General features: G+C 40.9%; 1 protein-coding gene across 1 annotated transcript in view; it reads left to right on the plus strand.

Moving 5' to 3' along the window:
* heatr6 (HEAT repeat containing 6) overlaps nt 1–12,098 on the plus strand; it is a 66,297-nt gene extending 54,199 nt beyond the window's left edge. Inside the window, exons 15-17 of the mRNA XM_043718907.1 lie at nt 826–922; nt 5,436–5,640; nt 8,904–12,098. Of these exons, the coding sequence (XP_043574842.1) occupies nt 826–922; nt 5,436–5,640; nt 8,904–9,463 (862 nt within the window). The 3' untranslated portion in view covers nt 9,464–12,098. The remainder of the gene's footprint in view (nt 1–825; nt 923–5,435; nt 5,641–8,903) is intronic.
* The last annotated feature ends 1,125 nt before the right edge of the window (nt 12,099–13,223 follow it).

Genomic DNA, 13,223 nt, shown 5'->3' on the forward strand with positions numbered 1-13,223 from the left:
GTCATCTGTGGTATTATTATAGCTTCTATTAACCATCACAAGTGAATCATCAGTGTTTTCCAGTTGGTTAATTTACATACTAAGCCCGTTAAGGCAATGCAAATCTTCAAAGATGAGGGGGAGGGAGCTAACTCAAAATGGAGTTAGAAGGGGAGATAAAGCATTCCACCTTGTGTACCTCACACCTCCCTCTCTAGAGGTATTAGGAATATTGGTGGACACTGTGTGCTCCTGCTCCAAGGACACCCCAGCATGAATGTAGCCATGGAACAGAGGCTGACTCAGCAGCTACGACCCCAACCCCGGCCAGGCCCAGGGGCAGACCCACCAGGAGAACCTCTGACTTGCCTCTGAAGTGCAACCAAAAGCACAATGAAAGATTATTCAAATATCGGATAATTCCAGTAGTGTTCAAGAAATGTTTTAATCAACCTGTTCAAGTGCTACTGCATACCTCTGGAGTAGGTGGGACTTTAATCTGGGTTTCCTGACTCAGACAGGGAAACCACAAAAAACAGCCTTTTCTTTGAATAACAGATATTCGTAGATAATTGGGCATTGACAAAACTAAATCATGCATGTAGGATCCTATAAGACCCTAGATGTTTAAATTAAGACAAATATATAATACTAGTATCAAAACTGTCCACTTAATGGCTGTAGAAAGGAGATTGAAATACAAGTAGCAAAACAAACATGAAGTGAGGCTGCACTCTTGGAGGGCTTTGAGAAGTAAAAATGTTGTTAGATAGTCAGGATGGTGGTTATTTAAGATTCTGATCTAATGGTCAAATGATTCACTTGCGTTAACATTTGTCTCCTCAGGGAGTCCATGGGGCTGGGTTTCCAAGAGGAGTTTTCAGATGTTCTGCTACTCAAGATGTTGAAATCCGCTACACATGCATCCAATGATAAAGACAAGGTACAAGACTGATGGATGAAAGCCTTCTATTTTTCTTTTTGTTTCCTCTCTCTAAATATATATATATGTACCTTTTCTCAATCTTATCCTCTGATTCTCCCCTTCTCTGTTTTATCTAGCTATCTGCTATAAGGAAATCGTATGTTTTGTGCACTTCCTGTTAAGTCTGTCACTTACTTTCTTCATAACAAATTTGTATTATCTCTTTCGTGAGAATGCAGCATTTTCTCCAAATTGCCATAATCTAAGCCATGGGAAATGTGCCAATGTTGCATTGAAATTGATTGGTCAGGGTGCTGCAGATGCTGTGTCTTGTTAAGGATGCAAAAATCATCTTAAGATACTGTGTGACTCTCAGCTGCTGCCTGAAAGTAATGAGTACATTAAACATTGGTATCATTTCTGGTCGAATAGCAGTTAAGCAGAATGAACTGTCCTGTTCACCTTGCAATTCGACCTTGCTGCTTAAAGGAATATAGCACCTCTTAACAAGGTTGATAACACATGCTGTAATAATTCTGTTTTTACAATTGGCAGTAGGAACTGGAGTAGGCCATTTGGCCCCTTGAGCCTGATATTCTACCCCTACCATTGTCTCATATCGTACTCAAAACTCACATAATGTTACGTCATCAGCAGAATTGGAAATATTACACTTGGTCCCCATATCCAAATCCTTGATTTGGTTTAAGAATAGCTGGGTCACAAGCACTCAAACCTACGATATCACACTAGTCATCACCTGCTAATTTAGTAATGACCTGTTTCTTGCTACTTGTTTTCTGTCCATTGTCTCAACTACAGTCCATCCATATCTATTAACCCCAATCTCATGTGTTCTACTTTCCAGCTTTAACAGTCAATACTTAGGTTTCTCACAAGTCTTATTTAATGTTTTTTTTTCTTTTATGTTTCTTAGTTCTTCTTTACCAAGTTCTAGAATTCTCTCAATCCTCAGGCATTGGTGCTGAATACATTTACCTGTATATATGTAGATTGAAATCCCCTTGGTTTCAGCGTTATATATCATAGCTGCACCTCTAACTTGCTGCTTTATATTGTGTCCTACATTACCACCACCATTTGATAAGCGATAAGCAATTCATTTCAATGTTTGTTATCTCTTGCTGTTTCTTAACTCCAGTGAAATTGATTCTATACCCTGATCTTCTGATCTAAGGTTCTCTCTTAATAAAAATTGATCACATCCTATACTAAAAGCACTACTCCAGCTTCTTTTCCATTTGTCTGTCCTTCCTAAATGTTAAACACCCTTGAATATTCAGTTCCTGCCTTGGTTGGGCTGCGGCAGTATCTCTGAAATGGCAATTAAATTATACTGTACCTATTTACTTCTATTTCTGGGGTCAATTCAATTGCCTTGTTGCAAATGCTACATTAATTCAGACAGAGTGCCTTTAATTTAAATTTTAAGTTTTAAAGTATTTTTCTATATTTGATTTTGCCTTTGTTTCTGCTGGCTTTCAATTTCACTTCGAACTTTTCTTCCTACCATTACCAGCTTTGCTTTTCTTCTGTCTGAATTCATTCTCCAGTTCCCATCTCACTGCCAAGCTAAATTAAACTAAAACAAGGAATTGTAGATACTGGAGATCTGAAACATAAACAGCAAGTGCTGGAGAAACTCCAATCTCACTGCATCTGTGGAGAGACAAACAGAGTCAGTGTTCCATGTCGAGTGACCTTTCATCAGAACTGGACTTGAAATGTTAACCTGTTTTTCTCTCCACAGAAGCTACCAGACCTGCTGAGTTTCTCCAGCACTTTCTGTTTTTTGGTCTTGAAGCTTGTTTAAGTCCTCCCTAACAGGAGTAGCAAATCTCCCTGTGAGGAGATTGATCCCAGTCCTGCTAAGCTGTAACCTGACCTCTTTATACAGACCCCACCTGTCACAGAACTGCTCCCAAGATCTCAGAAATCTAAAGCCCTTCCTTCTGCACCATCTCTCTATCATCTGTTCATTTGCTGCATTCTTCTGTTTCTGTGCTCACACATGGTACTGGGAATAATCAATAGATTGCCACCATATATTACAGCAACACATTTGATCCAGGAGATCTGAAAGTTATATGTATGCATCTTTAATATATTTTTTACATCTGCATATACTGCCATCATTAATTGTGTCCATGTTTATAACGAAACTGTCAACATAAATGTAAATTTATCACATTGTAATTACAGCCTCCTGAAAGTAACAGTACTACAGCATGTTACTTTTGTACCTAGCGACAATATAACAAGTTTACATTTCTAATGTGAATGTAGACAAATAAATTAATTATGAATTATATGCAAACAAGGACAAAGTAAGTTACTTAAAATGAGAATTGTACTATATATTTGAATCATAGCATGTAAATATATGCCACCCTGTAACCTGCTCCTTTCTGAAGATTAAGTAGATTGTGTGTCTGGAATGCCAAAGCAGGTTGACTAGCGGATACAGGTAAAAGTCTTGCATTGTCAAAGTGTCAACGTGCTAGAAAAAAAGAAATGCAGTTAGTAATTTGCTACTTTTTTTCTGTTCTTGGAAACCTGTCTTCAACCTAGGCAAGAGCCAGAGATTTACAAAAACTCCCAACCTACCAAATGTTTTCTCCATAATCAATTTTGAGTTGTTCCAGTCTCTTGTTGGGAGGTTGTTGGTCACAAAGGGACAGTGTGGACTAAACATACAAAAGCTGAGCATTTTAACCAGTCCCCATGCTACCTGCAAACAATAGTCTTGACTGGTTTTAGTTAATGAATAACATTTATATTACAGTCAATAGGAAATCAAACTGGTGTCCACACCAGCATTATTAATGTCAGTGTCATAAGGTGTGATGCAGATATTTCATATGACTTCAATCAAAGACTTACATTTCTATCCCAGTCATGCAAACCAATTGGTAAATAAATGTGAGATGCAATTTATTCTTCCCAGCTACAGCTGCTGTACGGGATGAAATGCCAAAGTAACAGCATAAAAGGGTGTCTTCTCTTCTGGAAAAGTGTTCTGTATCTCACTACAGATTTAAAAGAATATGGAATTAAATATAGTCATCTAATCACATCTGGTCACTGTTCAATATGTTTCTCTGATGTCTATATCCAACAGCCAGTACGTGTTTAGAATGTAGGCAATTATAATGAGCATGTAGTTTAAATACTCAGAGTATCTCTATAACAGAAGAGATGAAACTGGGGAAATTCCAGTACTGCTTTTTTAGGACAATAACTCTGAAATTTATTTATGCAGGAAAAATCCTGAAAAGGAGTGTAAGATTCTCAGTGGGAGGAGGGGGAGGGGAAAGTCTCAAATTCCAAAGTGAAAACACTTGAATGTCTGAAATAAAAGGAAGAAAATTCTGTAGCAATCTCAGATAATATCAGCAAAATGACTCAAATATTCAAAGGTTCAGGGGAATTTTGCTCTTTTAGCAAATAAAATTACTCCAAGTCTCCATGGAGATTACTTCATAGGAGATTAATTTTTCAGATTGTCATTGTTACTGCAGAGACTATATGAGTATTGAACTGACACTTGTCTTTTCATTGCAGGTCATTTAGAATTAACTGCTCAGTTGCAACCTGCCTTTTCTTACTGCTGTTCCTTATAGGACAACTCATAGCCATCTAAACAAGTATCTATTAATTAAATACATGGCAGGTTTTAAGGAATGAATCCTACTTTCTACCTGTGATCACAGGTGTGCCTGTACATATTGGAAGGTTTAGCTTTTAGTTGGTGATTCAGGCTTGTTGCTAAACTCAGCTGCTCACTCCAATGAAATCCTGAACAAACTCTGGAGGGTATTTTCTCTCCTTTCCTATAGGTTACCACTAAATGGTTCACAATAGGGAATGTGGAATTTGCCATGAGGTGATATTTCTACACTGACTGCATGAATAGTCATTTCATAGAACCCCTGGAGTGTGGAAACAGGCCTTTCGGCCAAATAAGTCCACACTGACTCTGTGAAACCCACCCAAATATCCCTGATCACTATAGGCAATTTAGTTTGGTCAGTGCAGCTAAACTACACATCCTTGGACTGTGGGCGAAAACCCACACAGACACAGGGAGAATGTGCAAAATCCACACAGTCGCCTGAGGCCGGAATTGAACCAGGGTCTCTGACGCTGTAAGGCAGCAGCACTAGCCACTGAGCTATTGTGCTGCTCAAGTCCCATAGTTCTGCAAAATTAAAAGTTTTTTGCATTGTATCCGGGGGGAAGTAACAAATCAGTAACTTTACGCTTGACTGCAACTAATCTCTGATCTGAGATTGCTTGACAATGCAGTCTGAGAATGGTCAGGTGATGGGATTTCTGTTTGATATTCTTTTCATCTCTCTTTTCTCTGTGGAGAGCTCTGGTCAGAGTCTTCACATTACAGAACTCCATCCTACTGCTCTGTGGCACAGGGCCAAAGTACTCAGTCCCACCATGCCTGGTTTTGTTTCTTTTAGTTCGGCCTGATCCCAACAGGGTTTCTGTGTTGCAGGTGAAGAGCAATGCTGTGCGAGCTCTAGGAAATCTGCTGCACTTCCTGCAGCCTCACCACATCTCCAAACCCCAGTTCAAGGCCAGCATTGAGGAGTCAATCCAGGCTTTAATCCGCACTGTTCAGAGCGAGGCCACCATGAAGGTGCGATGGAATGCATGCTATGCATTGGGGAATATGTTCAAAAATACAGCTATTCCACTCGGTATGTATTTATATTGATCTATTTCAGCTTTGGGATTTGTTAGAACAAAGAACAGTACAGCGCAGGAACAGGCCCTTTGGCCCTCCAAGCCTGCACCAACACACATTTTGCCCTTCCATACTGAAACTGTATTCACTTACAGGATCTTTAACCCTCTATTCCCTTCCTATTCATGTATTTGTTCAGAATTTCTTCATTGCAGCTATTGTCTCTGCTACCATCACCTCCTCTGGCAGCGCATTCCAGGCACGAGTTTGGTGCATGGAGCTCTTTAACTGTTTTAACTCTTTACATCTGAGACTTTCTTGTGTTTGTTTTGGTTTGACTATGGATAGGATGATCCCTGAGGTTTTGTCTTGTCCTGTCCTTGCAGCTGCTGAACGCCTTTCTTTAATCACGGTGTCACCTGTCTCCATCTTTGGTCAAGAACACTTGTGGTTGATTGTAATATTCTATCTCTGGCTTGAATGAGATGACCAAAGTCATCACAGACTAGGGGTTTAAATCTGGGATCCTCCTAGGTTTTTTTTAAACATATTTTCAGATGCCATGTCGATTGTGTCAGACCATTTTCTGGCTGAAGGGACCAGATGTAAGTGTTTTATTTTAAAATCATTTTTCTGTCCTACAATGTTTTGATGGTGAAGAGGTTAGCTTTGGAGCTTTAAAACTCAGTTGGCAACACTTCTATCTCTGAATTAGAACACCATGGGTAAAAAGCACACTCCAGAATTTGTGCCGATACTTTAACCTCAGTAAGGACTTTCACTGTCAGAGGTGATGATCTTCACACAAAACATTAATCAAGTGCCTCATATGAATCTTAAGATAGTTTACATGGACATCAGTGATTCAAAGAACAGGGACTACTGCCCAGTTTTCCTGTTGAAATGGGCACAATGGGCCAAAAGACTTTATTAACTGCTGTCACCATTCTAAAATTCTATCCAGGGCATACACTTTGTGGTTAAATATTCTCGTGATTTTCTTGAGATCTTCATTTTGATTTTCAGGAGCTCCTTTTTCGTCCTCATTAGGACAATTATTAGGTGATGCAGTTACTGAGTAACAAGACCTTCTGTATTTGTCTTGATATGTGGGTTATTTGAACTTTCACAGAAGTAGAATTAAAGCTCAATGGGCTGAATGGCCTCTGTCTGCACTTTAGGGATTCTATGAGAATTTTCTCTGATTGTCCCCCACAATTGAATTTTCCCAGATGGTTTGGGATGTTTTGGGGGTGGGGATGCCCACAGTCCTTGTATATTCTCCAAGTGGATTTGATGACATTCTGGTTCAAACTACACCATGGAAATTTTGGTTATGAGTGGTGGAACTTTCAGAGATTGGAAGATGCTGTAGAAATTAACTGGTCTTCCTTTCCTGTTGTGAGTTAGCAAGCACAAGCTCCGCCACCTAGTGGTGCACTCGGAATCAGCAGTCTTTTCTGTTTGAGATGACTTTTTATTAAGAGTCATAGAGATGTACAGCACAGAAACAGACCCTTCGGTCCAACTCGTCCATGCCGACCAGATTCCCAACCCAATATAGTCCCACCTGCCAGCACCCAGCCCATATCCCTCCAAACCCTTCTATTCATATACCCATCCAAATGCCTTTTAAATGTTGCAATTGTAGCAGCCTCTACCATTTCCTCTGGCAGCCCATTCTATACATGCACCACCCTCTGCATGAAAGATTTGCTCCCTAAATCTCCTTTATATCTTTCCCCTCTCACCCTAATCCTATGCCTTCTAGTTCTGGACTCCCCCACTCCAGGGAATAGACCTTGTCTATTTACCCTTTCCATGCCCCTCATAATTTTATAAACCTCTATAAAGTCACCCCTCAGCCTCCGACACTCCAGGGAAAACAGCCCAGCCTATTCAGCCTCTCCCTCTAGCTCAAATCCTCCAACTCTGGCAACGTCCTTGTAAATCTTTTCTGAACCCTTTCAGATTTCACAAAATCCTTCCAATAGGAAGGAGACCAGAATTGCATGCAATATTACAAAAGTGGCCTAACCAATGTCCTGTACAGTTGCAACATGATCCCCCAACTTGTACTCAATACAGTGACCAATAAAGGAAAGCATACCAAACGCCACCTTCACTGTCCTATATACCTGTGACTCTGCTTTCAAGGAGCTATGAGCCTAAATGTCAGAACCTGCCTGGTCACTTGCAAGGAATGTTGGTGAGTGGACCTCCATTCACAACCCAGCCAGTCGAGGGACAATCAGAGTCATAGAGCTGTACAGCACACTAACAGACCCTTTGGTCCAACCCGTCCATGCCAACCAAGTTTCCCAAACTAATCTAGTCCTACTTACCTAGTTTGACTCACATCCCTCTAAACCTTTCATATTCATGTACCTATCCAGACGTCCTTTAAATGTTGTAATTGTCACTGCATCTACCACTTACTATGACAGGTCATTCCACATCCGAACCACTCTCTGTGTGAAAAACTTGTCCTTCAGGTTCCTTTTAAATCTTTCTCCTCTCACCATAAAGATATGCCCTGTAGTTTGAACTTCACACCCCACCCCCCATCCTATTGAAAAGACTATTGCTATTCATCTCGTCTATGCCCCTCATAATTTTATAAAGTTAAAAATCACACAACACCAGGTTATAGTCCAACAGGTTTATTTGGAAACACTAGCTTTGGGAGTGCTGCTCCTTCATCAACTGCCTGATTAAGGCGCAGTGCTCTGAAAGCTAGTGTTTCCAATTAAACCTGTAGGACTATAACCTGGTGTTGTGTGGTTTTTAATTTTGTACACCCCAGTCCAACACTGGCATCTCCAAATCATAATTTTATAAACCGCTATAAGGTGACCTCTCAAAGTGGCCCCACAGGATCCCCTGTCCCTTATACTCCAATTAAACTGGGTAACTGAATGCAAGACCAATATCTATAGAGAAATGAAAAGCAGCCTGTTTAATAGTAGTGAGCTAGTAGTTTGCACAAACCCCTATTCTCGCACATGCTAACTGCTGTGTTTCCATCAACACCCAGCCATTGTGCAGGACTGGGGAATAGTGGGTGAAGACCCACATGTCATCACCCTGCTTTGCAGCAATTTAGGGTATTATGAGCTTGAGTAAAATGTCAGGGCGCTGGGGTTAAAGTGTGGAGTTTAGCAGTTTGGAGCCCAGACTGTAGACTGTCCAAAGATGTGTTCTACCGACTAGTTTCAGTATTACAGTGAAGTGAAAGTGGAGCTCCGTGTTTCTCATTGTGACTGTTCCTTACAGACTCAGCTCCCTGGGCAGCTCAGGCTTTCAGTGCCTTGACCTCGGTGGTGAAAACCTGCAAAAACTTCAAAGTGCGCATCAAATCGGCCATGGCCCTCTCCGTCCCCAACAGCCGTGAGCGTTATGGGGACAGCAAACAGTTCAGCGAGATTTGGAACGCGCTGGTGCTGGCCTTGGAAAAGAGTGAAGAGACCGAAGACTTCCTGGAATTCAAGTACTGTGCCAGTCTGAGAACTCAGATTTGCCAGACACTGCTGCATCTTCTCCACCTCATCAAAGCTGAAGACCACCCCTGCATCAGCAAATCCATTTCAGAGAAAGGTGACTTAATCCGAACCTTTGTTCAGCGCTTTTTCACTTCAGGGACGGAGGCTGATGAAACTCAGACAGACCCACAGGATAGGGTCAGGATGTTGCAAAAGGCCTTTCAGCATCTACACAGCCTTCAGGAGGTGCCGTTGGAGGAGAGAGAGCGGGTGGCCAAATACCTGGATGAAATCCTGAAACATTGCGCAGAATCCACAGCCTTACAGAGTGATCTGAAAGATAGTCAGGAGTGAAGTGTTCTGCCTACTTCTTGCTGTATGTCCAATGCTTTTGAACATTACAACAGCTCAGTCTGTTTTGCTTTTATAATTGCTTCTTAAAAGATGGAGGTGGGGTGCCCTGGCATGTGGGAGAGTCCATTGCATTAGACACTCCCGACCCTCCTCTGGGACTATAAGGTCACACTTGGTGAACATCGATAAGTTGAAAGTCCATTTTCTCTGTGGGTATGAAGGCATTTTTGTATCGTTTCAATCCAGGTTCCAGTGGACAGAAACCCTGAGCATGTGAAAACTGCCCCAAATTCTCCAACAGCCTCGTCCAGAGAGGCTGAAAAATATCAGACTGATGCAGTTAGAGGCCATTCTTTTTAATTTATAAACCGAATACAGAGTACGTCACTTTGTGTCTAACCTGGTGTAGGAGTGCCCGATGGTGACACAGGATGCCTGAGCTAGAAAGGGCAATGATCATCAGCACTAACATCCTCTATTTGACAATTTCTTTGTTGTTGACGTGTGGGTGGAATATTAAATACACTGAAATGCCATTGAGATGCCACAATCTATTCAATGCAAGTGGGTGGCAGAGCTGTGGAGTGGAATATTTTCATTATGTATCTAATGACTGTTCTGATTTCTCTCAGGCTGTCGGTCAGAGAAGTATTTCTATTTGTAAATTTTTTTTTTAAACCTGTAGCACCATCATACCATTTCCACCCACACACTCCCTCACTGTCATCAGCCAAGTATTACAGAAAGCTGGAGTCATTGCATTTTTCACAGTGTGTTGTGATATTGATCAGACCAACAGGGAGTAACATTAAGACGGTTTCACACAAAGGGGAAGAGAGAATGAGTTATGGATGGATGTGGTGAACTCTTTTGCCCTGGCATCCTCTTTATGCTCCAGGGATACATTTCCAGCTCCATTCCTGTTCCTGACCCCAGCAGGCTGAAGTCACAAATGCTGTGTATTTAAATAGGCTTCCCCCAGGGCTGTGATCTGCTAAAACTTGATTGACATGATGCAAAGGGATTTGGGCTTTCTTGGGGAACGCTACTAGGGATTTCGCTTTTTGATTTTTGCATGCGCTGGGGATTATTGATCCCATTTCACATTTGCAATCCAAAATTAGTATTGCAAAAATCAGAAGGGAATTCATGCTGACACCATTGGCAGAACCTCGCAATGATCGATCAATCCCCATCTTCAACTCCTGGCTTCCACTCTGTTGCATTCTTGGGATTTCCAGCTGCTGAGATGTCATGGGATAGGACTGAGACCAGAAAGATTTTTCACAGAGTAAGATATTTTGTTGGACTTGTGGCAGTCAAGGTGAAGAAACCTTTTCACACAGAGGTACAAGAACAACATGCTTTCAACCACTTGTGACCCAGAAGGAGCAAAGACCTTTTTTTGGCACTTGCTCTGAATTGATAGAATGTGATTTTTCTCATAAAACTTGTGCCTTTTTCCCCATTCCCTGCCTAAGAGCTGCTTGCCACTGCACAGACAGCCAGAAATAATTCAGTACTTTTTCATTAAAAAGAAAGCTGCAGAACAGCAGTTACCCCAACGCCAACTAAAGAATTGGGCAAAGCCATGCAAGTGCTAAGTTTAGGCCTTTACCATGTTAAACGGTGATCCTGATTTTGTGGGAATGACAGTGAAACAGTTAGAATTCGCTGTCATTACTCTGCTGAAAGAGCAGTTTTGGAAGCATGCACACGCATGGAAATCCAAAAGCTGCTATCAGTCATTCTATGCTTTGAAGAAGATGCAGAACAGAGTTTGCCCAGAGTACAATCCACCAAGAATCAGTGAATTGATGAGATCTTCCAGTCTTATTTACACTTCTGGTCTCACTGTACAAAACAAAAGCTTGGAAAAATTGCATCTTGTTGAATGAGGTGTAATTGGGTTTTTAACAACGTACTAACAATAAATAATGCGAAACACCGTCTCTGGCCATAAAGCCAATTTTTTATTTGTGGAACATCAAATGTCTCTGCTGCGATGATAAATTTCACGTTGGGATAATTTTTGAAAATTTGTTCATATTTTAGCCTCTGATTTAATCCATACATAATTTATTTTGAATGTTTAAATTAAAAAGATTATCAATGCTTCTAATGTCTTGTTTTTCTGCCTTTGAGAATACGTCAGTCAGCTAATTGACATACCTGAATGTCCCAGTCAACTCAGTGCCAGATTTAAACCGACGTTGAGAAAAGGGATGCCTCTACCACCTAGAAGAACAAGGACAGCAGATGTGTGGGAACACCATCACTCCTCTAAGCTACATTATATCCTGACAAAGATAGCTAGGCCTTTTTAGACTGCAGAGATATTGTGGGCCATTTTTAAATAACTGCATCTACTCTGACACATGCAAATAGTTAACTTCAATCCATTGTGAATAATAACAGTAACGAAGATTTTTCCCTGGAATAAATCCATTTCTTGGCACTCCCACATTCATGGTGGCAAACAAAAGGGTAGTAGTAGTTTCTTTTGTTTGTGGCAATCTACAGCACAAGGAATAAAATTCAAACCAATTCTTAAATAAAAATTAGTGAAACCTGCTCACCATACATGGTTTCACTGTCCCACAGCGTTTTATAATTTCCAAATGCCCTTGGTGAATCATTTGAAGGATATGAAACTGAAGGGATCTTGGTATGACTAATTGAAGACTAGTAAGTCATAAATAACAATGAGGTGCTTATACTGTTCAAAGTATAGGTGTAATAACAAGCTATTGAGTACATAGTCTGGCCATCCTTTCAGATTTGCACACATTATTTATCTTGTTCTTGGACTTATCTCTTTCAACTTCCTTTCAGTAGCTGCTAAGTTCTCAGAGACTGGGGATGTATAGGCTTCAACTTCCAATTAAATGTAAGAGCATTTTTTTGGCACTCTTGAGAATGTGGTTTGCTGTTTTCCCTGTACATGTTTTCTGCTTCCTAATCTGAAGCACTGAATTCTGAGCATAATTCTGGGTAATTTCATCTTCTGAAGTGTAGCTAATAGTTTATGGTCTGTTTTGTGATGAGGTGATGTGGACTGGGCTGTACAAAGTTAAAAACCACACAGCACCAGGTTAGAGTGTAACAGGTTTACTTTGAAGCACTAGCTTTTGGAGCGCAGCTCCTTCATCAGGTAACTGTGGAGTACAACCACCTGATGAAGGAGCAGCAGTCCGAAAGCTAGTGTTTCCAAATAAACATGTTGGATTATAACCTAGTGTTGTGTGATTTTTTTAACTTGGTCTATTTCAGTTTGATTTGTAATCCCATCTTCTTTCATGATCAAACATAGTGCCCTTTTCCCTTTTTGAACCAAAGCAGATTGGTCTATGCTTGACATCATCTCACACTTGATATAGGTTTTCTTTCCATTCACTCATGGGATATGAGAGTCACTGGCTATACCAGTATTTATTACCTTAGATCTGTTGCCCTGGAGAAGGTGTTGGAGAGTTGCTTTCTTGAACTGCTGTAGTCCTTTGGGTGCAGGGGCAAGGACACCCACTGAGCTGTTGACAAGGGAGTTCCAGAGTTTTTATTCAGCAATGCTGAAGGAATGCAGATGCAGTTCCAAGTCAGAATTTGCAGGTGATGGTGTTCCCATGCATCTGCTGCCCTTCTTCTGGGGTTAGAGGTTGTGAATTTGGTAGTGCTTTCAAAGGAGACCTGGTAAGTTGTTGCCATGCATCTTGTATATGGTACAACTGCTGTCATTGTGTATCCATGGTGAGGCGTGTGA

Source organism: Chiloscyllium plagiosum, chromosome 28 (assembly GCF_004010195.1).
Source record: "Chiloscyllium plagiosum isolate BGI_BamShark_2017 chromosome 28, ASM401019v2, whole genome shotgun sequence".
In the NCBI taxonomy this organism is placed as follows: Eukaryota; Metazoa; Chordata; class Chondrichthyes; order Orectolobiformes; family Hemiscylliidae; genus Chiloscyllium; species Chiloscyllium plagiosum.